This window comes from Lepus europaeus, chromosome 7, assembly GCF_033115175.1.
Source record: "Lepus europaeus isolate LE1 chromosome 7, mLepTim1.pri, whole genome shotgun sequence".
Lineage (NCBI taxonomy): Eukaryota > Metazoa > Chordata > Mammalia > Lagomorpha > Leporidae > Lepus > Lepus europaeus.
The window spans coordinates 30154318-30181771 of NC_084833.1; the positions used below are offsets into that span (position 1 = coordinate 30154318).

The 27454-nt window shown below is 42.5% G+C and overlaps 1 protein-coding gene and 1 pseudogene across 1 annotated transcript in view; both read right to left on the reverse strand.

The window, feature by feature from the left end:
• The window catches only part of PDHX (pyruvate dehydrogenase complex component X), a 92606-nt gene that overhangs the window by 18378 nt on the left and 46774 nt on the right, over window positions 1-27454 (reverse strand). Inside the window, exons 5-7 of the mRNA XM_062196313.1 lie at window positions 22631-22729; window positions 13266-13440; window positions 10557-10704 (exon numbers count right to left, since the gene is read on the reverse strand). Coding sequence (XP_062052297.1) covers window positions 10557-10704; window positions 13266-13440; window positions 22631-22729 — 422 coding nt within the window. The remainder of the gene's footprint in view (window positions 1-10556; window positions 10705-13265; window positions 13441-22630; window positions 22730-27454) is intronic.
• Window positions 78-738, reverse strand: LOC133764367 (cofilin-1-like; annotated as a pseudogene).

A 27454-nucleotide genomic window follows, 5' to 3' on the forward strand; every position in this document is an offset into this window, starting at 1 on the left:
GCAGTGCACCATCCGCGGCGGCCATTGGAGGGTCAACCAACGGCAAAAGGAAGACCAGAACCTTCAGGGATGGGAGGATGAGGAGGGTCCAGGGGGAGGGGGGCTGTTTGGCAACTGGGGTGAAGGAATTGCCCTACCCTGCTGGGATCCCCCCAGCCCCTCCAGCCTAACAGGGAGGGGGCAGCCTGCAACCCCCAAGGGCAGGTCTGGGGCTGTCAGTCTGGGCAGGGGGCTGGAGGGGGCTCACAAGGGCTGCCCTCCAGGGAGATGATGGCCTGCCCCCCAGCTTCTCTGCCAGAGTGCAGTGGTCCTTGACCTCCTCGTAGCAGCTGGCTTGCAATTCATGCTTGATTCCTGTCAGCTTCTTCTTGATGGCGTCCTTGGATCTGGCCTAGATCATTTTGCTCTTGAGGGGCGCAGACTCGGGGGCCCAGACATGAACACCAGGTCTTCCTTCTTGCTCTCCTTGTCTCGTAGGTGGCATCGTACAGGGCGCAGCGGCAGTCCTTATGGGGCGCATCTGCACGAAGGTGGCGTAGGGGTCCTCCACGGTCTGGCCCATGTCGCCCACCAGGATCTCCTTGCCCTCCTCCAGCACGATGTTCTTCTTGTTCTCGCTCAGGCAGAACAGCACGGCCTTCTTGTGCTTCTTCACCTCCTCGGGCGTCGATGATTGCGCACCTTCATGTCGTTGAACACCTTCATGACGCAGTCAGAGACAGCCACGCTGGAGGCCATGTTTCCGGAAGCAGGAGGAAGATGGCAAGGGGTCAGAAGGTGGAGGAGACGAAAGCCGCCGCAGCTGCTGCCTGGACCTGACTCTTTTTTTTCCCCCCGCAAAAGATGTACTTTTTTTCCATAAAAGCATAATTATAAAGCAGAAAGTCAAAACAAACTAACAGTTTAAACAGAATGACAACATGGCTCCATACATTTTTTTTTTTTTTTTGACAGGCAGAGTTAGAGAGAGAGAGACAGAGAGAAAGGTCTTCCTTTTTCTGTTGGTTCACCCCCCAAGTGACTGCTATGGCCAGCGCGCTGCGCCGATCCGAAGCCAGGAGCCAGGTGCTTCTCCTGGTCTCCCATGCGGGTGCAGGGCCCAAGCACTTGGGCCATCCCCCACTGCCTTCCCGGGCCACAGCAGAGAGCTGGCCTGGAAGAGGGGCAACTGGGACAGAATCCACACCCTGACCAGGACTAGAACCCGGTGTGCCGGCGCCGCAGGCGGAGGATTAGCCTAGTGAGCCGTGGTGCCAGCCCTCCATACACTTCCAAAAGGCACCAGAAAACAAAACTTCTTGAGTTAGGTAAATTAGGTCATCTTTTTTCCCAAAATAATGTCTTCATTCTCTTGCCATACTAACTGTCCATTTAACAGCTTCCTAGAAAAAGTGGTTACAAGCTTTTGTTTAACATTTTAGAGTTTTCATGTTTCTCCTCTTTGAAGATGGTACTTTGGGAGTCTAGCATCCAACAGGTACTAAAAAATGGAAGCTGACACAGTACTGATGGTGAGAGAACCATCTACAATCTGTTACATGAATATTCTAAAAATCAGCTATGCCAACACTCACTGCTGATTCATGTGAGCCCCCAATCAGAACCCTCATTTTTTGAGGCCCACGTTGAAGGGTTCCCATGGCTAGAGTGCACAGGTTCCCACATAAGGTGACAGAAGAGCAGTGGCATTAAGTGTGTGATTTTCCAGCATTAATAACACCCATAAAATCATAGAGAATTAAAAAGGCACCTGAAGTTTGAGCTACAGAATAACAGTCTTATAAACTAGGTTGAAAATAAAAAATTAAAATAAAGAAAAAGTCTAACTTCCTACAACTGCAGTGTAAAAGTTGCAGTGTTTATTAACACAAAAGGGGTAACCACAGAAGTAAGGCTAAGTATCCAAGTCCAAGTCACTTGAGTGTGTTTTACCAAAGGTTACACTAAGAACTGCCACCCATCAAAGTACAAAACAAAGATTAATGCATGTAAAAATCAGAATTCTTGCAACATTAGCCAAAGGCAGCAAACAGCTGAATGAGGCCATGCATACACTGTCACTGGCTATAAAATAGTACTTACGACAGATTATGACAGATTATTTCTTCATTGTGAGACCCTTTCCCTCACTGGCTCCTCTGTCCCCACACCCCCTTGGTTTTTTGCCACCCTATGCTGACTCGCTCACTGTCAGTCCCTTTTCTCAACGACGGCATCTCCCCAGGCAGAACTTTCAGTGCCATGGTTCTCACGCCTCGGACAGAATGACACCGCCTCCAGATTCCAATTCTAGTGCATTTGGAGCTTCACACTTGCACATCCAACTTCTCATGTATGATGTCTCTACCTATACGGCTAAGTTTTTTTTAGGCTGGCATTGTGGCCACTGTGTAGAAAATAAAGCCATGCCGGAATTTCATATGGGTGCCAGTTCAAGTCCGCACTACTCTACTTTGGATCTGGCTCCCTGTTAACGGGTCTGGGTGAAAGATGGCTCAAGTCTTTGGGCTCTTGCCACCCATATGGAAGACTGAGATGAAGCTTATGGCTCCTGGCTTTGGCCTGGCTCAGCCCTGGCCATTGTGGCTATCTGGGGAGTGGACCATTGGATGGAAGATTTCTCCTTTTCTCTGTCTCTCCCACTTTCTCTGTAGCTTTTTTTTTTTTTTAAGAATTATTTATTTGAAAATCAGAGTTACAGAGAAGGAGAGGCAAAGGCAGAGAAAGAGAGATCAACCTTCAATCCGCTGGCTCACTCCCCAAATGGCCACAATGGTCAGGACTGGATCAGGCTGAAGCCAGGAGCCAGGAGTTTCATCTGGGTCTCCCACATAGGAGCACGGCCTAAGGATTTAGGGCATTTTCCACTACTCTTCCAGGCACATTAACAGGGCGCTGGATCAGAAGTGAAGAAGCCAGGTCTTGAAGAAGTGCATATATGGGATGCCGGCACTGCAGGCAGCAGCTTTACCCACTATGCCACAATGCCAGTCTCATGTAATTCTGACTTTCAAATAAATAAATAAATCTTTAAAACAAAGATTTCTTTTCAAGTTCTTTTAACTCCCTCTTATAGAAATTTCAAACATACTGAAAGGAGGCATTGGTGACATCTGAGGAGAAATGATTCGTTAAAGGAATATCAAACATTTCCATCTGCATATTGTTACAAAACTGAAGTGTGGAACGTGCTTATGGACTGTTAGATATTATAACGCTGCAAAAGAAAGAGGAGTGGAGGAGCAGGCATGAGACACAGGCAGTTAGGACAACTCTTAGGACTCCTATATTCCACAGAAGAGTATCAGTTTGAGTCCTGGCTGCTACACTTTTGATCCAGCTTTGTGTTAATGCATCCTGGGAAACAACAGATAATGGCTTGGGTGTTCAGGACCCTGCCACCCACATGGAAGACCAGGACGGAATTCTGAGCCTCTCTGGCTTTGGACTGGCCCAGCCCTCCTAGCTGTTGCAGGTGTTTGGAGAGTGAATGGATAGAAGTAAGTAAGATACCTTTCTCTTTCTCTCTCAGTTGTTCTGCCTTTCAAGGAGATGAAAACAAATAAGCAAAAATGAAAAAAAAAAAAAAAGAGAAATAAATAAAGAAAAGAAAAGGAAAGAAAAGAGAGGGAAAGATGGAGACAGATAAAAAATAACGTGCTCTCTCTAAACATTCAGAAGAAAGTTGCTAATTGTGAGGACAGACCAAACCTGGACCATGTCAGACACTAAGCTAATCTTCTACATCCCTACTAAAGACTTACTCCTGCCTCATGAGAAGAAGGCATGAGGAACTTACCCTCTTCTAACTTCTATCACCATGACTAAGAAAGTATGATTTGGGGCCGGCGCTGTGCTGTAGCGGGTGAAGCCGTCGTCTGCAATGCCAGCATCCCACATAGGCACTGGTTTGAGACCTGACTGCTCCACTTCCGATCCAGCTCTCTGTCTGCTATGGCCTGGGAAAGCAGCAGAAGATGGCCCAAGTCCCTGGCCTCTGCACCACATGGGAGACCTGGAGGAAGCTCCTGGCTCCTGGCTTCGGAATGGCGCAGCTCTGGCTGTTGCGGCCATTTGGGGAGTGCAGCAGATGGAAGACCTCTCTCTCTCTCTCTCTCTGCCTCTCTGTAACTCCACCTTTCACATAAATACATAAATCTTAAAAAAAAGAAAGTATGATTGAAGACCTATAACGAGTATTTTCATTGTTAGTTTTTTTCTTCATAAATTACTACTCTTCTGTGGAATAGCTTTCCATTTGGTTCCTTGAACTTTTAAAAGCTGCTGAGTATTTTCACATGGAATGTTGGAAGTCTGTACATAGACGGACTTATCAGCTCTGCTTTCTCTTAAGATGTAGAAAACTGTTCCCACCTTAACAGAGTAGGAGAAGAAGCAGGATAAATGATAAAACTGTAACTTTTCTTGACCCAGTTACAGCGCTGAGATTACAAGGCAAGCAGATGAACCGAATGCCAAAAAGGAGATGACCTGCTCTGAGGAGAGACAAACCAGTGACTACTGATGTCAGAGTGTGGGAGCCGCAGAGAACAGAGTGTGGAACAAGGTGCACACACAGATGGGAATATACGCAGAGGGGTGGGAGCTATAAAAATCATTCAAGCAGAAACGCAGGAGGGAAAAACATGTTATCAAAGAAAAAGAATATTTCTGTCAAATTTCGCAGACTAAACACAGCAGAGAAGAGTCGGAACTTGAAGCTAGGTCAACTAAATCATCCAAACTGAAACACAAAGGAAAAAAGGGGTAAAAGGGAAAGAACAGAGCATCTAACAGCTTGGGACAATTCAAACAGCCTAACATTATCACTGAAATCCCAAGAAGAAAACACATGAAGCCGAAGATACACTTAATAATGCTGGAAATTTTCCAAAACAAATGAAAGACAATAAACTACAAATTCAAGAAGCCAAGGGAAACTCAAACAGGATAAACACAATAGGAAAAAAAATAAAACTCAAACTTTGACCTTGGGCATATAACAGTTAAACTGTTAATAGAGCTTTTCTCATCTTGAAGGTGGGGAGGGGAAGACATCATACACAGAGAACCAAAGACAAAGTGCTAATGTGTTGGGAAGGAAGAAATGGCCTAAATGCTTGGGTCCTGCCATCCACGTGGGAGACCAGGATAGAGTTCCTGGCTTCATTCTGGTCTAGCCCTGGATGCTGTGGGCATCTGGGTAGTGAACCAGCTGATGCTTCCCGCCCACTGTTGCCAGCAGACATGAGGGGACCCCGAGTTGCCGTGGCAGCTCCAGCTGCACTGCAGCTGTGCCAATAGCACTGGTGCTAGCTGCAGGCCCCAGCATGGTGAAGAGGCCGGCAGCAGAGGCACGTGTTCTCATCCAGTTTGCCATCTCCTGCTACAGCGGCTGCCTGAGTGGCACCATCACCCATGGCATCTGCCCGCCCGTCCTGCCCCACCTGCCTAAGCAGCAGCAACAGCTCATGCTGCAGCCACCACAGCTCTGCAGCTGCACTTACTTAAAATGACACACCATTTAGCCCCTTCACAAAAACGTGGAATCTTTACTTCAGGTGGCTTCAGTTTTACAAATGACCAAGCTCAAGCGAATTTCTGGTTTTCCCTGGTGCTTGTGTTTTTTGGGAAATGAAAAGATTAATTTTTTCTTTCACTGTTTCTCACTTTGATAACTTCGGAAGAATGTGATGTAGCACTAATTGAATTTGGGCAGAAAGATGAAAGATTTTCACAGAGGGCCAGTTTGTGAGCGCTCACAACAGTTTATCAATATATAAATGTTTCCAGTCTGAGATGTGTTTTAAGGAGGATTCAAGTATTTTCTAAGGTTAAAACTTAAACTTTTTTTTCTGACAGGCAGAGTTAGACAGTGAGAGAGAGAGAGACAGAGAGAAAGGTCTTCCTTCCATTGGTTCACCCCTCAAATGGCCGCTACGGCCGGTGCTGTGCCGATCCGAAGCCAGGAGCCAGGAGCTTCCTCCTGGTCTCCCATGCGGGTGCAGGGCCCAAGAACTTGGGCCATCTTCCACTGCCTTCCTGGGTCACAGCAGAGAGCTGGCCTGGAAGAGGAGCAACTGGGACAGAACCGGTGCCCCAACCGGGACCAGAACCTGGGGTGCCGGTGCTGCAGGCAGAGGATTAGCCTAGTGAGCTGCAGCATGAGCCTTAAACTTGTTTTTGTTACATGGATGTGTTTAAGCTGTACCTAAAATTCTGCTTTGCCTCAGGGTCTTTGATTTTCAAATCAGGAATGCTTTCAATGGGTAATTTCTAGCTCGGGAACTGGTGTGGTTGTCTGGTAACCTGATTACATCAGGTAGCTGGAGCATTAAACATGGCAGAGGCAGCAATTCCGAATGCAGAGGGTAGAGCTTTCCATGTCGAGATGACGCCTCCATCAAAAACATGTGGTTGCCAAGATGCCTCGGCCCCCATGAAGGACATGAGGTCTCCAAGAAGGTGGCCCCCATGGGAACTTCCGCCCTTACTGGAACATGGGCAAGAGACTTTACCCCAAGATGTCGCCCCACCCCCCATGGCCTGCATGTCACATGTCTGATTAAGAATGACTTTTTATTATGTTTTTTTAAGTTGTAGTTTGTTATTTTGGCTTTAATACTGGTTATTCTTGTTTTAGCTTTATGCTGAAGGCTTTAACGGTGTTTTTTATTGTTTTAGCTGTACATGCATCACAGCTCTAATGTTGTTTCTATTACTTTAATTTGTTATTTTGCTTTATGCTGACTCTCTGAGGCTCCTGTGGTTTGGCATCTCAGGAACAGCTGGCTTACCGAGATTTCATCTCAGACCTGCCAGCATTCTCTTGGCCTCTTGAGAGTTGATAACCCAGGAGTGACATGGCAGTCTGGAATAATGTTTCACAGACTAAGTGGTGTTTTAAAAACAATTATAAAAAAAGGAGAAAAAGAATTTAAAACCAACTCGCTGGGCTTGGTAAAATAAGGGACCCCATTTGGTATATAAATAGCAACTCTAAGGTGTCAGAATTGTAGTTAAGGCAATGTATCCAACTCACAAGCTTAAGGAACTACAACTAATGCAATGTATTCATGTCACATGCTTAAAGATAATTAAAGCCTCTGAAGAACTGTGTCTGTTTTTATCCTCTCAGGTCTTACAAAGAGATTGTAAAGCTGTATAGTTCTGCATACATTCCTATGGACTTATTTCTAAGGATACAGTTTAAAAACTTGCCATGAGATCCCAAATCCCCTCGAGCTGAATGGCAAAGATAGCATTTTTTTTCAGTGTTAAAGTAATCATATGGATAGGATTAAGTGTTAAAGTGATCATATAGATAGGGTAAAGTATTAAAGTGATCATGTAAATAGGGTTAGGTGTTTAGTAATAACAGCAAATACTCCAACATGGGAAGCAGTCCATACAGTAGACTCATAGAATGGCAATAGCTTTAAGCAGCACTCTGACCTCAGAGTCAGCCCTAAAGGCATTATGGTCTAGCTGAAAAGCCCAAAAAAGCATTTCAGGCATGGAAAGCCAGGACATCAGAATAAAAACTGTCCCTACATAAGGATCTCTGTGGGTGAAGCCCCAGTGGAAAAAAGTGGTTATCAAGGAAAGATGTGCTTTTCTCTCAAGGGAGGAGAGAACATCCACTTTGCTTATGGCCTTGTCTAAATACTGATGGAGCTTGTGGATTCAAAAGGCTTCCATAGCCTTTTGCAGCTCATGTCAAGAGCCTCAGGTAATCACTGACATCATAAATAAGAGTGTTAATTATTAAATTAACAACAGGAGTTATGGTACACTAACTCCCCATGCGGGACCTCTGTCCTCAAGGAGTTACAATATTAAAATTAATGGTAAGGGGCCAGCACTGTGGCTTAGTGGGTTAAGCCACTGCCTGCAGTGCTGGCATCCAATATGGGCACTGGTTTAAGTCCTGGCTGCTCCACTTCCAATCCATTCCATTTCTCTGCTGTGGCATGGGAAAACAGTAGAGGATGGCCCAAGTCCTTGGGCTCCTGCACCTGTGTGGGAGACCCAGAAAACACTCTTGGCTCTTGGCTTCAGATTGGTGCAGCTCTGGCTGCTGTGGCTATATGGGGAGTAAACCAGCAGATGGAAGACCTCTCTCTCTCTCTGCCTTTCAAATAAAATAAATAAATCTTTAAAAAAATTAATGGTAAAACATATTCTCAAAGATTTATTTTGTTTTAATGCATTAAGTAGAAGATATTCTTATGTCTCATAAGTTTTAATTATCTCTAAGTGTCCAACTCTTATTGCTTGTGAGATTTGTTATTATTCTTAGGTGCTTCTTTAATGTTAATTAAATTTCTCAAACTTAAATGCTTGGATCCATGTCTATCTATGATACTCCTATCTTGTCTGTTTTCAAGTCAAATGGACAGTACAGAATGGTTAAAGGCCTCAGGGCCATTAAGGCAGCTGTTCTAATACATATTATTGCATGCTAAACCTTTGCCTAAGGGATAATTTCTTCTGCATTCTATTAAACCCAGAATCTGTGAACATGAGGATAAAGAATTTCCCCAACAAAAGCACAGGTTTTTAAACAAGAGGTAGATTACCTGGGTTATGTTCTTACCCCAGGAGAACACGCTCTTTAAGTCAAGAGAAAGGAAGCTATTCAATGTATAGGGTCACCACAGACTAAAAAGCAGCTAAGGACATTCCTGGGAATGGCAGGATTATGTGGAATTTGGATTCCAAGGTTTGGATTCCAAGCCTCTGTAGGAAGCTTTAAAAGGCCCTGACATAGATGTACTGTGCTGGCAGGGGAGCTAAAAAAGGCGTTCCAAAGAATTAAAGAGCTTTGAACAGAAACTCCAACATTAGGAATCCCTGAGTAAGCCATTCACCTTATTTATAGAGAGATCCCCTTCAAATCAGTTGCAGCTCAAATGGAAGGGACCTTACCAAGTGCTACTGAGTATGAATACCTCAGTGAAATTAGGATTAAGTTTCTACCTCTTGAGTCTTCAGAGGTGAACTCAAAAGACATGTATTATTCCTGTAAGCCAATCAAAGATCTTAAATATCTATCCAAAAACCAAAAAAACCAATAAAGCTTTTGCTTTTGTGACATCAAGACTGCTGCACCTTAAGGCAGACACACTGTATTTACTCCTTCTGATTCTCTCTGGAAACTGTTATTGGCAGAAAATTCCTTAATGGGTTCTTCCATTATAATTTGCCATGCTCAGACTAAATGGCTTTATAATCTGCATAATGGTAGCCTACCACCACCCACTATCTGGGAGTCTGCTAGATATGTTCTTACCATGCTAAGGGGCACTTCACTTGCAATTGGCTTTATTCCAGTATTGTTTACGTTGACTGATAAACTTACATGTTTCAGAACTCAACAATTTCTGAGAATAACTGTCCATGCAAGGGACACAGCCATTGGCAGTGACTGAGAGTACTCTGACTCATGCAACAAACTGCTCAGAAGAGATAGCAAAAGAATTGCAGACCTAGGACAGCTGGGGCCTATGACCCTGATAAGCAGGAAGGAGCTGTAGAAGATACGATGATGCTACACCCTTCAACATCCCTTAAAAGAAGGTCTGGAATCTCTGAAGGGGAATGATATAAGCAGGCAGATAGGATTAACTTGATTAGATTTATAAGCTATGGAGACCACGCCTTGGCCCTGCCCCCTTTTGTGAACTCACACCCCTACCTGACCTCACCTGTTCGCCCACTTGCCAATCAGACTATGTAACCACTCCCCTTTGGAAGTGAATAAAAGATCTAGAGCACGGTGGGCCCTTCCCTTGTCCTGTGCCTCTGGTTTCCTGCTGCTGCTATGCTACCTGTGGCTGCTCCTAACTGCATGCTTTGTTCCACATGACTCCTGGCCTGCTCTCTGCCTGGTATGGACCCAGCTTATGCTTCTCAACTTCTTTCTTCCCTAAATAAAGAAATCCATTACTTTCCTGTGTATTTCTTTCTCTGAATAAATGCTAAAAACTTAAAAAAAAAAAATCAAAGGAAATTTTGGGAAAGAATAAATACAGTAGCACACAGCACTTTAAGTTTATACAAAGAAATGCATAATGAAGAGAATAGCAAAAATATGGAAACAAAATCTATTCTTTTTCCCTGATTTTGAAACTCTTTAAAAAAAGACAGTTAATTTGCTAAAACAGAAAATATTAAACAAGTATTCTAGGGATCATATCATATAATAATACTTGTAAAACATGACAGGAATAGTACAATATATGGGTGTGATGGTGCTTGAGTCCCTGCACCCACGTGGGGGAGCTGAATGAAGCTCCTGGCTTTGGGCCGGCTCAGCCCTGGCTGTTGCGGCCATCTGGGGAGCGAACCAGTGGATGGAAGATATTGCTCTTTCTCTCTGATAAACAAATCTTTAAAAAAAAAATAAGTAAAACTAAAACACATCCAGAGTAAAGTGCAAGCTCATTATGAAACGAAATTAAAAGCTACACAACATACATTTCACACATAAGGGATATTTTGATAGCTAAGTTTGTGTAAGCACTACATTAAGTAAATTCAATTTTACTAACCTTTGACAAGAGCTTGTCGAACTTTTAAAACAGCTCCAAGGTCACAGTCGGCAGTAGCATATGCATGAGGCACAGTACTTTTAGATTCAGTTAGCCTCTTGGCAATAACTCTTCGAATATTGCTTGCGGGGATTTCAGTGAATGTGCCCTGCAAATAAATAGCAATTGGTTGGTGGCGGGAATCTCAGAGACCTGGGACATGGAGGCTCTTACAGGAAAACAGCTTTTAATCTTGCTGGTAGCTGCAGAGGAGAGTTTTGTCTCCAAAATTCTGGGCCCTGAACAAAATCGGGTGTTGTCTTACATACCCTAGCACATACAACTTGAATGTATTTTGTTACACATATTTGATTGGCTAGCTAACAGCTATAGCACTGCATATACAACCATCACACGAAGTTACACTTGCAAGCATTCGATTTGCTTTAGTTGACCTAGTTCCAATTGCAGTATTTCTCAGAAAGCTGCCCCCAACTGCTGGTCTCAGAAAGCCCCTGCTTAAAAGCATTTACTGTTTTTTTGCTTTAGTTTTTTTCTTCCTTAAGAGGAGGGGTCCCTGCCACAGGTTCATTAAACCAAAAGCAGAATGGGGAATAAAAAATCCTCCCTAAATAAAATCTGGTCACATTGATTTAACCTATGATAGCAATCAAAGATGAAAATAGGAAAAGTACAACTAAATATTCTTAGTATAAAGGAAAATATAAGAAATCTGAAGTTTTTAGCTTTATAGTATACAACTGTAAAAAAAGTAGTAAAATTCACGTTTTAGTTGTGAATGTGTTAATATATTTAATATGACTAAACACAATTCTATCAAATCACTGCTAATTCTCCCATGGGTATATATGACTACATGTGTGTACATATATTTATACACATAGCCTATACATACACAATCACACACAGACACATAGAAAAAGAAAAACGAAGAATTGCTGCCTATCAGCAGCTTTCATTACAAACATCATTTAATAAAAATTCAGTCACTAAGTCAACAAACGAACTACAGGTAATTCTGATGAAAATTACATCTGCAAAAAAGATAACCCAATATAATAGATGGAATGCCAAATTATTCCTATTTTGGTTTTCATTTTTTTTTTTTTTTAATTTTTTGACAGGCAGAGTGGACAGGGAGAGAGAGACAGAGAGAAAGGTCTTCCTTTTGCCGTTGGTTCACCCTCCAATGGCCGCCGCGGCTGGCGCTGCGACCTGCGCATCGCGCTGATCCGATGGCAGGAGCCAGGTGCTTCTCCTGGTCTCCCATGGGGTGCAGGGCCCAAGCACTTGGGCCATCCTCCACTGCACTCCCTGGCCACGCAGAGAGCTGGCCTGGAAGAGCGGCAACTGGGACAGGATCAGTGCCCCGACTGGGACTAGAACCCGGTGTGCCGGCGCCGCAAGGCAGAGGATTAGCCTAGTGAGCCGCGGCGCCGCCCTTGGTTTTCAATTTCTAAAAAAGTCGCGTGAATATCCTATCTCCTAAGAATACAAAATGTAAAGTATGAATGAGATAATGAAATCTTCCTGTAACTCTAGTGTAGCTTTTCATTCTGGTCCTTTATTCCTAAAAGCAGGAGGAACTTCCTGTTACATCTAATTATATCATTCAATTCCAGGACAAGATTACAATTATTTCAACATAATATAAAGCAGCCAAAAGCACAACAGATTTCTTCTGTACCAATGCTCTCCTAAGGAATTCAACATTTTATGTCAGCAAGGGACTTGAATCAAATAGAATAAATGCTTTCTATATACCATAAGAATTTGAAAGCAAAGCTTACATGCTAGAATGGAATAACCTACTTTTTAAAAAAATGAGATTTGACCACCCATAAAGTTTTGGTGTATGCAGCCATGAATCACTATATATTTAAAAATCTGTTTCCAGGGGCCGGCGCTGTGGCTCACTTGGCTAATGCTCCGCCACAGCGCCAGCATCCCATATGGGCACCGGGTTCTATTCCCAGCTGCTCCTCTTCCAGTCCAGCTCTCTGCTGTGCCCCGGGAAGGCAGTGGAGGATGGCCCAAGTGCTTGGGCGCCTGCACCCACGTGGGAGACAAGGAGGAAGCACTTTGCTCCTGGCTTCAGATTGGCACAGTGCGCTGGCCATAGCGGCCATTTGGGGGGTAAACAAACGGAAGGAAGACCTTTGTCTCTGTCTCTCTCTCTCTCACTGTCTAACTCTAAGTGTCAAATAAGTAAAAAAAAAAAAAAAAAAAAATTAAAATTAAAAAAAATCTGTTTCCCATGAAATTAGTACCATTTTCATATCTTCTGGTCAATGGAATACAGCTGTACAGATTTATTTGCTTTTCTTTTCTTCCTAACTGCCTGTTCAATTTTAAATAAACGTTCCTTCTGATGGGAAGAATATCACAATGGCAAGTACCAGTAACGGGAGATAGGAAAAAATTGGGAGTAATCTGAAAACAGAAAATGCCGTTATTCTGCATGTATCAGAGGGGAAGGATAATCTGCTTTATGGTATAGTCTACATAGCTCTTCATAGTGAGACTATCAGTTCCCTAATGAAAACAATAAAACACAGCCACACAAAGGGGCTGACATCAGCAGTCAGCCACTATTATCAGACCCAGGAAAAGTATCATGATTATACAGCACATACATGGTACTGGAGTTATGAAATGTCTGTTTTCCTCACTGATTTGAAAAATAAAAATGTACTTGGGGGACATTACCGCGGCATTGGGCTGTCCAGGAGTTGACACTGCTGGGACCATTGGCCGAGGATACGAGGGTGCTGCTGCGGCCTGCGGGGGCAAAGGTGCTGCTGGAGTGACTGCAGGAGCTGCTGCTGGTCTCGAGTCAGGGATCTTGCCCATCTGTTTCAATTGCACCAGTCTCAGAGCATCTCTGGAATTGTCAGAATCAGAAAATTCAACACAGAATATTAGGAATCTTTTAGGAAACTCAGGTGAGAGGTACAGGGAAGATACAAAAACTGATTTGAAACCTCTGATGCAAAATCAATTATTTAAACTAGAAAAGTAAATTCCTTCACATAATCCACAGACTCTAATACTTTGGTTCAATGGCTACATATCTGGACACTCCCAAAATCTAACAGTTATTCGTTTTATCACAGCAGCAGGCATAAATAGTAATTTTTAAAAAGGAAACTGGTTGTTTTAATTGGAAGACAGGAGTATCATTTGGTAGATGGGCAAATCATCAATTAAAACATACCTTCATTCTGGGCATTTGTAAGAGAATTCTCACGTGACATTCAGACCTTTCATCATGGTATTTACTACATGATGGTTCACTCAGTACAAGTGAGCTTGTTTATGTCCAGGAAATCACACCATTTTTTAATTTGTTCACTATGCTAGCAGCACTACATATTACATATTACAAACCTAACCCACAGCTCCTATGAGAGTGAATAACAATAGTTACACAATAGTACTGCTCTGTAAAACATAGGGATCTTCATTTTTACAAGACTACTAAACATGCCAAGCCCTCCATTCACTAGTGTAGGTTACAGTGGGTAAAAAGTAATATGTTTTCTTAAATAAGTAGCTTGTCAAGAATACTTAATATCTGGTAATTAGGAAATACTTTTCCCAATTTAAATAAAAAGTATTTTACATAATATAAAAACAACTTATAGATAACAAAAACAAATTATATCTTAAATATTTCTCAGGGTGGGTGTTTGGCATAGCTGTTAAAATGCTGCTTAGGGTGTGGGTATCCCATATCATAGTGCCTGGGTTTCAATCCTGACTTGGCTCCCAGTTCCAGCTTCTGGTTAGTATATACCCTGAGAGGTAGCAGGTGATGGCTCAAGAGTCTCTGCCACCCAACATAGGAGACTTGGATTAAGTTTGTAGCTCATGGCTTTGGCCTGACCCAGCCCTAGTTCTGTGGGCATTTGGGCAGAGCCAGCATATGGGAGATCTCTGTCTGTCTGCTTCTCTGTCTGCTTCTATGTCGTTCAAATACAATAAAGTAAAGATTTCAAATAAAAGTCTCCATTAATATTTTGGTATTACTTGATTCTGATATCACCTGAATTGACAAAGAGAAAAACCTGCTGAACATACTAAGCTGACAATCATTCTCTCCAAAAAGAAATCTTGCATTAATATCCATAGCAGCACAGTACGCAGAATTTGAGATGTCTCCAGCACTCCTGTTGTCGGAGTACACACCCAATAATAATCCCTCTAGAGTACGGGTAGGTCTGTGAATGTGATGGATGACACTCCTATGATTAACTTACAATATGGGACAGAGTCGATGGGGCTTTGTAGATATACTTAAGATTCCAAAATCAGTCATCTTTGAATTAAGAGGAAAACTATCCTAGAAAGGTGGAATGTATCAGGATAAGTTGTTAAAGGCACTGGGGCTTTTGTAAGAACAGCTTTGAATTGAGAGAGATTCAATGCTGGCCTTGAAGAAAGCAGGCACGTTGTGTCCCACTAATGGAGACAACCACCAGCAAGGAGCTGACAGTGGTTGTCTAGGAACTGGCAGTGACTCCTAGCTGACAGCCAGCAAGGAAAGAGGAGCTGAAGTCCTACAACCCCAAGGAACTAAATTCTGTCAACAATCATGTGTGCTCAGAAGAGGACCCCAAGCTTCACATGAGACCCCAGTCTTGGCCAACACCTGATTTCAGCATTTTGAGACTATGAGCTGAGAAGCTGGCTAGGCTGAGTCCAGATTGCTGACCTCGAGAACTGTTAAGATTATAAACAGGTATTGTTGAAGCTGCTAAGGTTTGCTTTATCTTGGTAGACAACTGGTGCAGGCAGGAATGCTCTAACCTAGGGTGCACCACTGCAGGGACACCCCAATATATCCCAGTATATTTTTCATGAAAGAGGGTTCATGCTTTTTATCAGATCCAGCAAGAGGTACATGAACTTGACATGCAATTAACTTGCTATTTCCAAAAGTGAAGAACTGACATTAGTAAGAGGTCACAGTGACAAGGCAATCTACAATGCTGTGTCATCTTGGATCCCTAGGTACTGAGAGGAGTAAACGTAGGAAAAGGAGCCTATCACATGTCCACTAAGTGCTTAAACCAGCCATGTGGGGGGGTCTCATCCCTCCTAATTTATAGTTAAATGGGCCTGAAGGGGTTAACTTCTAGTTCTATTTCCCCAGCATTTCTTAAGAATCTACTGTATTCTAGATACTGGCAGACACAATAGACACTTCCCACTAAGGAGCCCTATTCCATATGAGGGGAAACACAGTAATCAAGTAAATAAACCAGAGGGGTGATGTGCTCAAAGAACACAGAGTAATACAAGTGCATGCGTACTTCTGCGTGCACTCGCATGTGCATGCGTGCGTATGTTTTAGAGAACGAGAGAAAGAGAGAGAATAAAGGAGGTTTTTTTTTTTTTTTTTTTTTTTCTTGACAGATAGAGTTAGACAGTGAGAGAGAGACAGAGAGAAGTCTTCCTTCCGTTCGTTCACCCCCTAAATGGCTGCTATGGCTGGAGCTACGTCGATCCGAAGCCAGGAGTCAGGTGCTTCCTCCTGGTCTCCCATGTGGGTGCAGGGCCCAAGCACTTGGGCCATCAGGAGGGGTTATTTTAAAACAGGACAATCAGGGATGACAGTATGCCATAAAAGTGCAGGCCTCAAGAAGAGCTGGGCAAGGCAAATTTCCAGGTTTCTAGGTAGAGGGAACATCAAGAGTAAAGGCAGGGGAAACAGAAAGCAGAGGCCAGTGAGGAAAGAGTGCTGTGAACAAAGTGGAGAGGATTAAAAGCTGAAGTCACAAAGGCAAGCAGTATGGCTCAGCAGGTTAGGCCACAGCGTGCAGTGCCACCATTCCATATAGGCATTGGATCAAGTCCTAGGTGTACTTCGGATCCAGCCCTCTGCTATGGCCTGGGAAAGCAGTGGAAGACGGCCCAAGTGCTTGGGCCCTGCACCCACATGGGAGATCCTGACGAGCTCCTGGCGTCACACTGACCCAGCTCTGGCCAATGTGGCCTTTTGGAAGACTGCGCCGTCCTTCTCTTTCTCTGTAACTCTGTCTTTCAAGTAAAAACAAATAAATCTTTAAAAGTAAAAATAGCTAAAGCCACAGAGGTGTGAACCAGCAGCTGCCAAGGCTGGGAATCAAACTAATCCATGGCGAAATCCAAAGCTGGGCATTTTCTATTGTTTTTCTAATACCTGGCGATATACTATGAAAATTAAACAAAGATGAAGGTTTCTCATAAAGATAGACTAGCACAGAATTCATCAAGTATATCTCAGATTAACAGCAATCCTGGTATTGAACAAAGGAGTACAATCTCTCTAATATAAACCTAAAAGTACAAAAGGCTTTTACCCATCAAATACAAAGGAACACATGTGTAACTGGAGGCAGTGCTGGTTCTCAGAGGGTGAGTCACAGAATGGTGATGGGGACTGCAACCCAGGGGGTGCGGGAAGCACGCACCCTAGCAATGAGCTCAGGTAGTGCTCAGGCTCTCGACAAGCTTCTGTTAGGAAATTCATTTTTAATCTAATTATGATATCTATAAACCAAAGCACCATTTTCCAATTATCTGTGATTGCATATGTGTATAAATAAAGTGACTGCCAATACAATCCCTGGGGCCTTTATCGTCACCCAAAACCCTGATCAGATCGAAAAGTCTCAGCACTGACACGACTACAAGGCCATCTGTTGATTGAGAAAAATATCTTCAACAAAAGAAATTCAGCTTCCAAGAGCTCCTAAAAATCACAGCATATCATTATTACTTTCTTTCAATTTTATGTAGGGTAATTAAATACCTCTCTAATAAAATTCATTATCTGAGTTTTAAGCCAATTCCAAACACATTGATTTCCTTTTATATGGGACCCTTAGTCATTAGTTAAAAACAAACAAACGGAGAACTACAAAACTCTACATTGCCAATGCCTGAATATTTTTATTTTAAAAAAGGCTGGTGAAGCTAGATACACTTTTATCTCACCATCAGCCCATTACTATTTTACCAAGAAAAAGGCAGTTTAGTTTTATCCTTGTGGTAATTAAGAAGTTACTAGAGGAAAACAAACACTCTATGACACTGATATAGGCAATGGCATTTTGGATAAGACCCCAAAAGGCAATAAAAGCAAAAGTAGACAAACTGGACTCTATCAAATTAAGAAGCTCCTGCATAGCAAAGGCAACAATCAACAGAGTGAACTGAAACTAACAAAATGAGAGAAAATATTTGAAAACCATGTGTCTGGTAAAGAATATCTAGAATATATATAATATATTTAATAAGCACAAGAGATTCAGCCACAAAATAATCCAGTTAAGAAATGAGCAAAGATCTAAATAAGTACTTTTTAAATGAAGAAATAAAAATGGCCAAGAAATACATGAAAGAAAATAAAAGATCAGTATCACCAACCATCCAGAAACTGCAAATAAAAATTACAATGAGGTCGGGGCCAGCATTGTGGCTCAAAGGGTTAAAGTCCCAGCTTGCAGCACCAACATCCCATATGGGTGCCAGTTTGAGTCCTTGCTATTCCACTTTCAATCCAGCTCTCTGCTATAGCCTGGCAAAGCAGAAGATGGTCCAAGTCCTTGGGCCCCTGCACCCACGTGAGAGACCTGGAAGAAGTTCCTGGCTTCCGGTTAGCCCAGCTCTGGCCATTGCATTCATCTGGGGAGTAAATCAGTAGATGGAAGACCCTTTCTCTCTCTCTGTAACTCTTTCAAATAAATAAAATTAATCTTTAAAAAAAAAAAAAAAGCTCCAGTGAGGTATCATTTCTCTCCAGTTAGAATGGCTATTATCCAAAAGTCAAAAAACAACAAATACTGTGAGGATGTGGAGAACAGGAGACCTAATACACTGCTGATGGGAATACAAATTAGTACAACCGTTACGGAAAGCAGTACAGAGATTCCTCTAAAAACTAAAAATAGGCTTACCATATGACCCAGCTATCCTACTTCTGGGAATATAGCCAAAGAAAATAAAGTAGGGGTATGAAAAAGAAATCTGCATTCCATGTTTACAGCAGCCCAATTCACAATATTCGTAACAGCAAAGATACAGAAGCAATGCAGATGTCCAACAGTGGATGAATGGAAGTAGAAAGTGTGGTACGTATATTATATATATTCTATAACAAACACACATGCCAGAATATTACTCAGCCATAAAAAAGAATGAAATACTGATATGTGCACCAAAATGGGTGGAACTGGAGATCATTAAACTAAATTAAATAACCCAGACACAAAGAGAAATCCCACACTTTCTCTCAAAAGTGGAAACTTATAGACAGGATATTTTAAAAAATGTAGATGTCATATTATCATCATGCCATATTATAATATTTGTGAATATTATCTTTACTGAATTATATGCCTTGCATAGTAATATGTCCTTCTTTCCTTACTTTTTGATTGAATCCCATTTTATGTAATGTTAATGTAACTATCCCTGCTTTCAAGAAAAGTAGTGTATAAATATATAATACTTACATATAAAGTATACACAGCAACATGTTAGAAACTGTTAAATTCATGTGTGCTCATTGAACTCTTCTTTATACTTTTCTATATTATTTGAGATATTTTAAAGAAGTAATTAAAAAGGCAAAAAAGAAGATTTTTGGGTAAAACACTTTATGAAGAATAAAATACAACTGGAGTCTTTGATTATAAACAATCAAGAAAAAAGCAACTACAGCCACTGGTTCACTTTTAATACAAAATTACTTTTATAACTGATTTTACGCTCACATACCTCATGAAATATATATATATATACACATATATATATATAAATCACACACAACAACTTAATGTTTCTGTAATGCAGGGCATAATTTTAATATTTCTGTACATGAAATAACTAATCAGACTGAACGTGAAGAGTGAGGAGGACAGTAAACGCTGTTAGAACGAAACAGGAGACAAACACATGACACACATCTGCAGAAAGGCAGCGCATATGCCCTGGAAGCTCACTCAGGGTAAACTTATCTTCCAGAACCTCTCAAAGAGCGATTTGTTTAGGCCATGACGCATTCTGGAAAGAAGTATCATAAAAAACAAAGTAGACACTTGTCTGTCATGCTTACCAGACTTTTGATACTATGATGTAAATATAAACATTAGCTACTATTTACAATTTTTGACGTAGATATCCCAAGGACATTGAGCCTGCAGGCAAAAAGCCTAAATGTGTCCTGCTCTAACTGTGGCCTTGGCCCTTTCCTAAACAGTCACACATCAGAACATGTATCCTGAGCAGTATGTTGTAATGCTAAATTTACAAAGCAATCCCAACAGTAGTGATTTTCTTCACAGATACAATGAACTGGAGGAACTTCCTTAGCATTGGAACTTACCATTCTACTGCACTTCAACTTTCAATTGGCAAGGGAGAAGGACATCTCTCACCATTTTTTTAAGGATTTATCTATTTATTTGAAAGGCAGAGATACAACGGGGCGGGGGGGGGGGGGGGGGAAGGCCAGAGAGAGACAGAGAGAGAGAGAGAGAATTTTCCATCTGTTTTATTCCCCAAATGGCCATAACAGCCAGGGTTGGGCCAGGCCAAAGCGAGAAGATAGGAGTTTCTTCTGGGTCTCCCACGTGGGTGCAGGGGCCAAAGCAGTTTAACATCTTCCATTGCTTTCCATGGCACATTAGCAGGAAGTTGGATCAGAAGTACAGCAGCTGGGACCTAGGTGGGAGATCCCACAGAAGCTCCTGGCTCCTGCTTTGGACACGCCCAGCTCTGGCGGTTACAGCCATTTGGGGAAGGAAATAGCAGATGAAAGATCTTTCTTTCTCTCTCTCTGTAACCCTGCCTATCAAATAAATAAATACATCTTTTTTAAAAAAAAAAAAATGGTGTTGGCTTCAATCAGCTTTCAGGACAGCTGATTTCCTACTCATGCAGTATGGCATGAGCTCCACGGTATGTGTGTAATAGAACTACACATAAAAATCTGGTTAACAAATCAATAAAGATATTTAAGAAGTTGCTATGCTGCTTTCAATACAAGAAACACCCAACAGTAAATCAGTGTTTTCATGAAGGGTACAATACCATGGCAGGGGAAAAAGTCACCTGGTTTAGAACTGTCACTTAATAATTTCATCTATCTCAATTTATAAAAATTATGGCCAGTGACATTTCTTATAAATGTTAGCTAAAAATAGAATGAGTACATTGTTTTAAAACATTTACTCAATTTGAAAGATTTACTACTTACTGCCAATGGAAATACAGAATAAAATACTGTGTTTCTACATTAGTTTACAAGACTATCACTTAATCTTTGTCTTCTCAACACAATATGGCACATCTGTTTTAGTATACTCTAGAAAGATCCAATAATTTAAACAAATGGAAAGACATACCAGTGTTTCCTGAATACGAATGCTCATCATAAAGATGTCAATTCTCATTGTGTTTGTTAAAATGTGACAAAATCCCATAAAAATACCATGGCTTACATCCACAACTCATTCATAGAGCTAGAAGAATTGCTTAAAATCCACTTGGAAGAATAATTTTAACAGAAGAAACCAAAAAAAAAAGCTGGTTTATTAAAAACAAAGAGCAAGGAAAAGAAATCTGCGGCACTAAAAAGTATAATGCTAACTCATGGACAGATGGACATGTGAAATAGGAAAGGAAATCCAAAGAACACCCAACTGACTATAGAAAATGCTTGGTAACATTACCACTGAATAAAATCCAAGTGGGTAAGAATAAAATTATTTTTAAAATATATTTCCGGGGGCTGGCACTGTGGCATAGTGGATAAAGCTGCCACCTGCAATGCCAGCATCCCATATGGGGGCTGGTTACAGTCCCAGCAGCTCCTCTTCCTTTCCAGCTCTCTGCTATAGATGGGAAAGCAGTAGAAGATGGCTCAAGTCCTTCAGCCCCTTCACCTGCATGGGAGACCTGGAGGAAGCTCCTGGCAGCTCTTACCTTTGCAGCCATCTGGGTAGTAAACCAGCGGATACAAGACCTCTCTTACTCTCTGCCTCTCAAATACATAAATCTTTAAAAAAAAAACAAAAACAAAAACAAAAACAACAACAACAACAAAACTTCTGGGATGAGTAGTGTGGCACAGCAGGTTAAACTGTGGCCTATAGTGCTGGCATCCCATATGGGCACCAATTCGAGTCCTGGCTGCTCCACTTCTGATCTAGCTCCCTGCTAAAATGCCTGGGAAACCAACCATGCACCCATGTGACAGACCAGGAAGAAACTCTTGGCTCCTGGTTTCAGCCTAGGTCATTGTGGCCATTTGGAGAGTTCACCAGCAGATGGAAGATTTCTCTAATATATCTTTCCTTTTCTCTTTGTAACTCTGCTTTTCAGACAAATAAGTAAATCTTTAAAACATTTATATATACATATATATATTTCAATGTATAAAAATTTACTTTTTAAAGGTTCATTTATTATCATCTAATTGAAAGGTAAAGTGATATGAAGGGGAGAAATAGATGATAGATAGATACATAGATAGATAGATACATAGATAGATGGATGGATATTTCATCTGTCCATGAGTTAGTAGTATACTTTTTTAGAGGCCTAACCACTTGAGCCATCACCTTTTGCCTTCCTAGGCACTTAAGTAGGAAGCCTGATTGGAAGTGGAGCAGCCAGACCTTGAATCAGAACTCAGATAGGGGATGCTGGTGTCTCAAGTGGTGCTATGATGCTTGCTCCTATGGTTTAGAAATTTAAATGCAATTCTGTGATTTCACACAACGCTAAAACAATATAAAATTTCACTGTTCTGTACTTTAGTTTTCTGAATTTATTATGATTTCCAAGGATCTGGCCTTGTTACCAAATTAGAACTGTTCTTCAATAATGGGGCAATTACTCAGGAAAAAAAAAAAAAACACTTGCATATAATTTACAGAGACAAAGGCAATTAAAAATACAAAAGAACAGCAAACCTCTTTTTAAATGTTAACACTGAATAAGCTCTTTTGAAATTCTTCCAGAAAAAAGATGATCATGACAAATAATGGAATTGGTTATTACAAAAAGCATATACCTACTCTTTAGTGAATATTCCCCGAGGTCCAGTGGCTGTGCCCTGGCCAGCATCTAGTGCATGTTTTTCCAGAATATTGCGGGCAGCTGGACTTAAACGTAACCTAGGAAGAAAATATAAAGTTTAATGGAATCAACACTTATATTTGATTCAGAGATGTAAATGTTAACAGTTCTGTTGATAATTAGAAAACAGAATCATATAAAAAAGATAAAATGACTCCTATTGATATGTCACAGTCCAAATAATCTCCATTAATCTGGTTTCTTTTATTCTCAAAACTTTGTCTTAAAAATCTATTTAGCATTTCAAAACATCTTTTTCAGTAAGAATAAATATTAAAAGAACTTTTATTTTGATTAATTACTTTTTTACAAGGCTCCTCTTCCCACACATGGAACTAACTAGTACTGCTCTTTTACGCATTTTTATTGCGGTAACTATACCTATGGGTTACCATTTTGTGCATTTTAGGTGCACAGTTGAGTGGCATTAAGTACAACCATACTGCTTTGCAACCATCATCATAACTTTTTCATCTTCCCAAACTGAAACTCTGAATCTACCAAGGAGTAAATTTCCATTCCTTCCTTCCCCAGCCTCTGGCAACTTCTGTTCTGTTCTTCGTCTCTACCAATTTGACTGCTCTAGGTACTTCACATAAGTGGAACCACACAGTATTTGTCTTTTTTCTGACTGGCTTATTTTACCCAGCATTGAGTTTTTCAAGGCTCATCCCTGATGTAGCATATCTAAGAATTCCTTACTTGTAAGGCTGATTAACGTCCCACGGGTTGTGTATAGCATTTTGCTGATGTGAAAAATGCTGCTGTGAACACAGATGTATAAATGTTTCTTCAAGTCTCTGCTTTCAACACTTTTTTTTTTTGACAGGCAGAGTGGACAGTGAGAGAGATAGAGACGGAGAGAAAGGTCTTCCTTTTTGCCGTTGGTTCACCCTCCAATGGCCACCGCGTTAGGCGCGGTGTGGTTGGCGCACCGCGCTGATCCGATGGCAAGAGCCAGGTGCTTCTCCTGGTCTCCCATGGGGTGCAGGGCCCAAGCACTTGGGCCATCCTCCACTGCACTCCCTGGCCACAGCAGAGAGCTGGCCTGGAAGAGGGGCAACCGGGACAGGATCGGTGCCCCGACCGGGACTAGAACCCGGTGTGCCGGCGCCGCAAGGCGGAGGATTAGCCTATTGAGCCGCGGCGCCGGCCTGCTTTCAACACTTTTGAGTACAGAACCAGAAACTGAATTCTTGGATGATATGATAAACTAATTTTTTAGTTTCTGAGGAAGCGGTACACTCTTTGCCACAGTAGCTGCATCATTTTCCACCAGCAATGTACAATGATTCCAATTTCTCCACGTCCTCAGCTTTAAAGTGGGCTGGTTGTTTTTTGTTGTTGAACTGTATTCCTCATATTCTTTACAGAATTTACATGGAAGTACATTCACTTAACATGTACTCCAGAAGAAAGAATGGCAATAACAGCAATCCTAACTTTATAGATAAGGACACTGGGGCACACCCAAAGATGTAGGATTAATAAGAATCTATTCTTCCATTAAGTCCTGTAAGCAAAGCAGCAAACACTAAGGACTACAAAGTCAGGTAAAGAAAATAAACAACACAGATTAGGTCCAGAGGTTTAAAATGAAGAAACGAAGAGGAACAACTGTGGCACTTGCTGGGAATCAGGAATGTAGCACTAGCTGATATGGACCCAAAGTTACCAAATTTTTAGATTTTTCAAGAGAACTGAAATTTTAGACTGTGAAATTAACTTGTAATTGTTAGTGAAACCGGGGCCATCTTTTTTTTTTTTTTTTTTTTGACAGGCAGAGTGGACAGAGAGAGAGACAGAGAGAAAGGTCTTCCTTTGCCGTTGATTCACCCTCCAATGGCCGCTGTGGCCGGCGCATCTGGCTGATCTAAAGCCAGGAGCCAGGTGCTTCTCCTGGTCTCCCATGCGGGTGCAGGGCCCAAGGACTTGGGCCATCCTCCACCGCACTCCTGGGCCACAGCAGAGAGCTGGACTGGAAGAGGGGTAACTGGGACAGAATCCAGTGCCCCGACCGAGACTAGAAGCCAGTGTGCCGGCGCTGCAAGGTCGAGGGTTAGCCTACTGAGCCGCAGCGCCGGCCAGAAACCGGGGCCATCTTATCTGAGGCACCATCTTAAGCCTCAGGCACCATCTTAGGCTCTGGTCCAGTCACCATTTTGTACAATAAGTTTCAGTTTCCAAAATCCAGCCTGGTTTACCATAAATCAAGTGACCACATGGCCCAATCATATGCATTGCTTTTGCCCCGCCATTGGAATTTGCTATTCTTACTCCCTTACCTCTGCTAAACTATATAAGATTTGCTCTTCTAGTGCAGGCTAATGCCGTCTCTTGTGTACAGAAAGGCAGCCTTGCTGGCTGACAATAAATCTTTACTCTGGGGTTTGGTATGTCTTGTGGCTTTTCATTGGTGCCATGACTTGGATCCTTGCTCTCCCCTCAGGAATCTGAGGTACTTCAGGATTCTGGATTCCTGCCAAACACAAAACCACCTCCTGGACCTCCTTCTTCATCACTGAACTCTCTGATTTCCACCCACTAGCCCTTCAAAAGTTCTGAGGTAAGATGGGGCGGGCGGAGGATTCTCTCATTGTGACATTCTAAGGGTTGTGGTTCTACGCGACTTTGCCTCGAAGTCCTGGTACCAGGCACCACAACTCCTACAGCCTCCTGCCTCTCTATAGATTTTGCATCCCAGGCAACAGTGGGTGTGGATGACGACTCAACCCTCTGCTTCCCTTCTATGGGTTTTATGCCTGGGCTCCAGTAGGTGCAGGTGACGACCCCAATCCTTCGCTCCCTTACTCTCCTTGTCTGACTGCCGTGATCTCAGGGACACCTACTGTCTGCCAATCCGACGGGAGCGTCCACATGCCATGTTCTGTCTGACTCTCCCTTCAGCTGTCTCCTAAATCATCTGGTTCCTCTCACACTGGCACTGGATTTCAAACGCTACCACCTCATCTTTCTTTGTAATCAGGATTGGCCAAGGATGACCTTTCAACAACCAGTCCAAATGGCCTCTTAACAGCATGTTTGACCCCAGCATTCTTAGGGATCTCTCCACTTCTGTGAGTGTTCAGGAAAGTGGAAGGAGATTGTCTACATTCAAACTTTCTTCTATCTCACGTCTACATCTTCTCTCTGCACCTCATATTCCCCGACTCAGGTCCTCTTGGTCTCTAAGGCTCCCACTAAAGACCAAGAGCCAGATCCAAAACACCTTTGTTCTTTTATATATATATATATATATATATATATATATATATATATGAAAGGCAGAGTTAGAGAGAGAGAGAGAGAGTCTTCCATCTGCTGGTTCACTCCCCAGCTGGCCACAACAACCAGAGCTGCACCATTCTGAAGCCAGGAGCCAAGAACTTTTTCCAGGTCTCCCACACAGGTGCAGGGGCCCAAGGACTTGGACCATCCTCTACTGCTTTCCCAGGCCATAGCAGAGAGCTGGATTGGAAGTGGAACAGCCAGGACTCAAACCAGCACCCTTATGGGATGCTGGCACTGCAGGCGGCAGCTTTACTCGCTAAGCCACAGCACTGGCCAAAACCCCTTTGTTCTACGTTCGATCCTATGGTTGAGCCCCCACCTTAGCACCCCTGACCCCAGACAGCAGCTCAGCCCCTTTCTGCTTGGGACCGAAACAATCAGCTCCCACTCAACAACCTCAAAGCCCACTGTCTGTTCTGGCTCTCATTGTCTTGTTGGCACCTCCCCCTCTTAGCCAGGTATTCCAGGAGGTGACATCTGTATCTGCTCTGGTTCTCACTATAGCTCTCTGTCCCACCCAGACATTCCAGGAGGCAGCATGTTTCTACTCCCTGTCTTCTGCTCGCCCTTATCTCAAAACCAGCCCTTGTCCATTGCTATTCCCCCTGCTCCTCCTCCTCCTTCCTTATCTCAAATCCAGTCCTTGCTCCAACTTTTCCTCCCCCATTCTGCTAAGCCAACATGCTATACCGGCTCTGCCACCACTGCTAGAGGCCCTTGACCCTCCCTTTCCTGTGTCCAGTCCCCAAGTCATTTGCTCCTGCACAGCAGCTAGGGAACCTGCCTCCATGTTCCCTTTCGAGAGGTGGTGGGAATGGAGGACACAGTCAGGGTTCATGTTCCTTCCTCACTTGCTGATCTCTCACAAATCAAAAAAAACTGAGTTCCTTCACCTCTAACCCAGTGTCATACATTAAAGAGTTTCAATATCTAACCAGTCCTGTGATTTAACTTTTCACAATGTCTCTATGATCCTCTCCAATCCCCTCCTTCCAGAGGAGTGAAGGTGAGTTTGGGATCAGGCCCATCTCCGTGCTGATGAAACCCATCAAACTGACCCTGCTCATCCCATAGGTGCAGATGCAGTTCAAGAACAGGACCCCAACTGGAACTACAACTCTCCAAATGGCATAACGGTCAGAAATTGTTTCATTACACTCAATTAACCTGCACTGTTCTCCTCCAGGGGTTCAGAGACAGTCCCCCTTTCTTTGGTCAAGCCCTAGCCAATAATCTAGGCACTCTTGATTTAACCCCCTCCTTCTCCAGTACGTTGATGACCTCCTCCTTTGCAGTCCTTCAAAAATGGAACAACAATAGAAGGCTACACTTAATGTCCCAGAAGCCAAGGTTTACCAGGTATCCTTCACCAAGGCACCACTTTTCTTGTTTGAGGTAACACATCTTGGTGTACACCTCACACCCACTCACAAAGCTATCACCATAGAAAGAAAGCACCTCACAGCTCATAG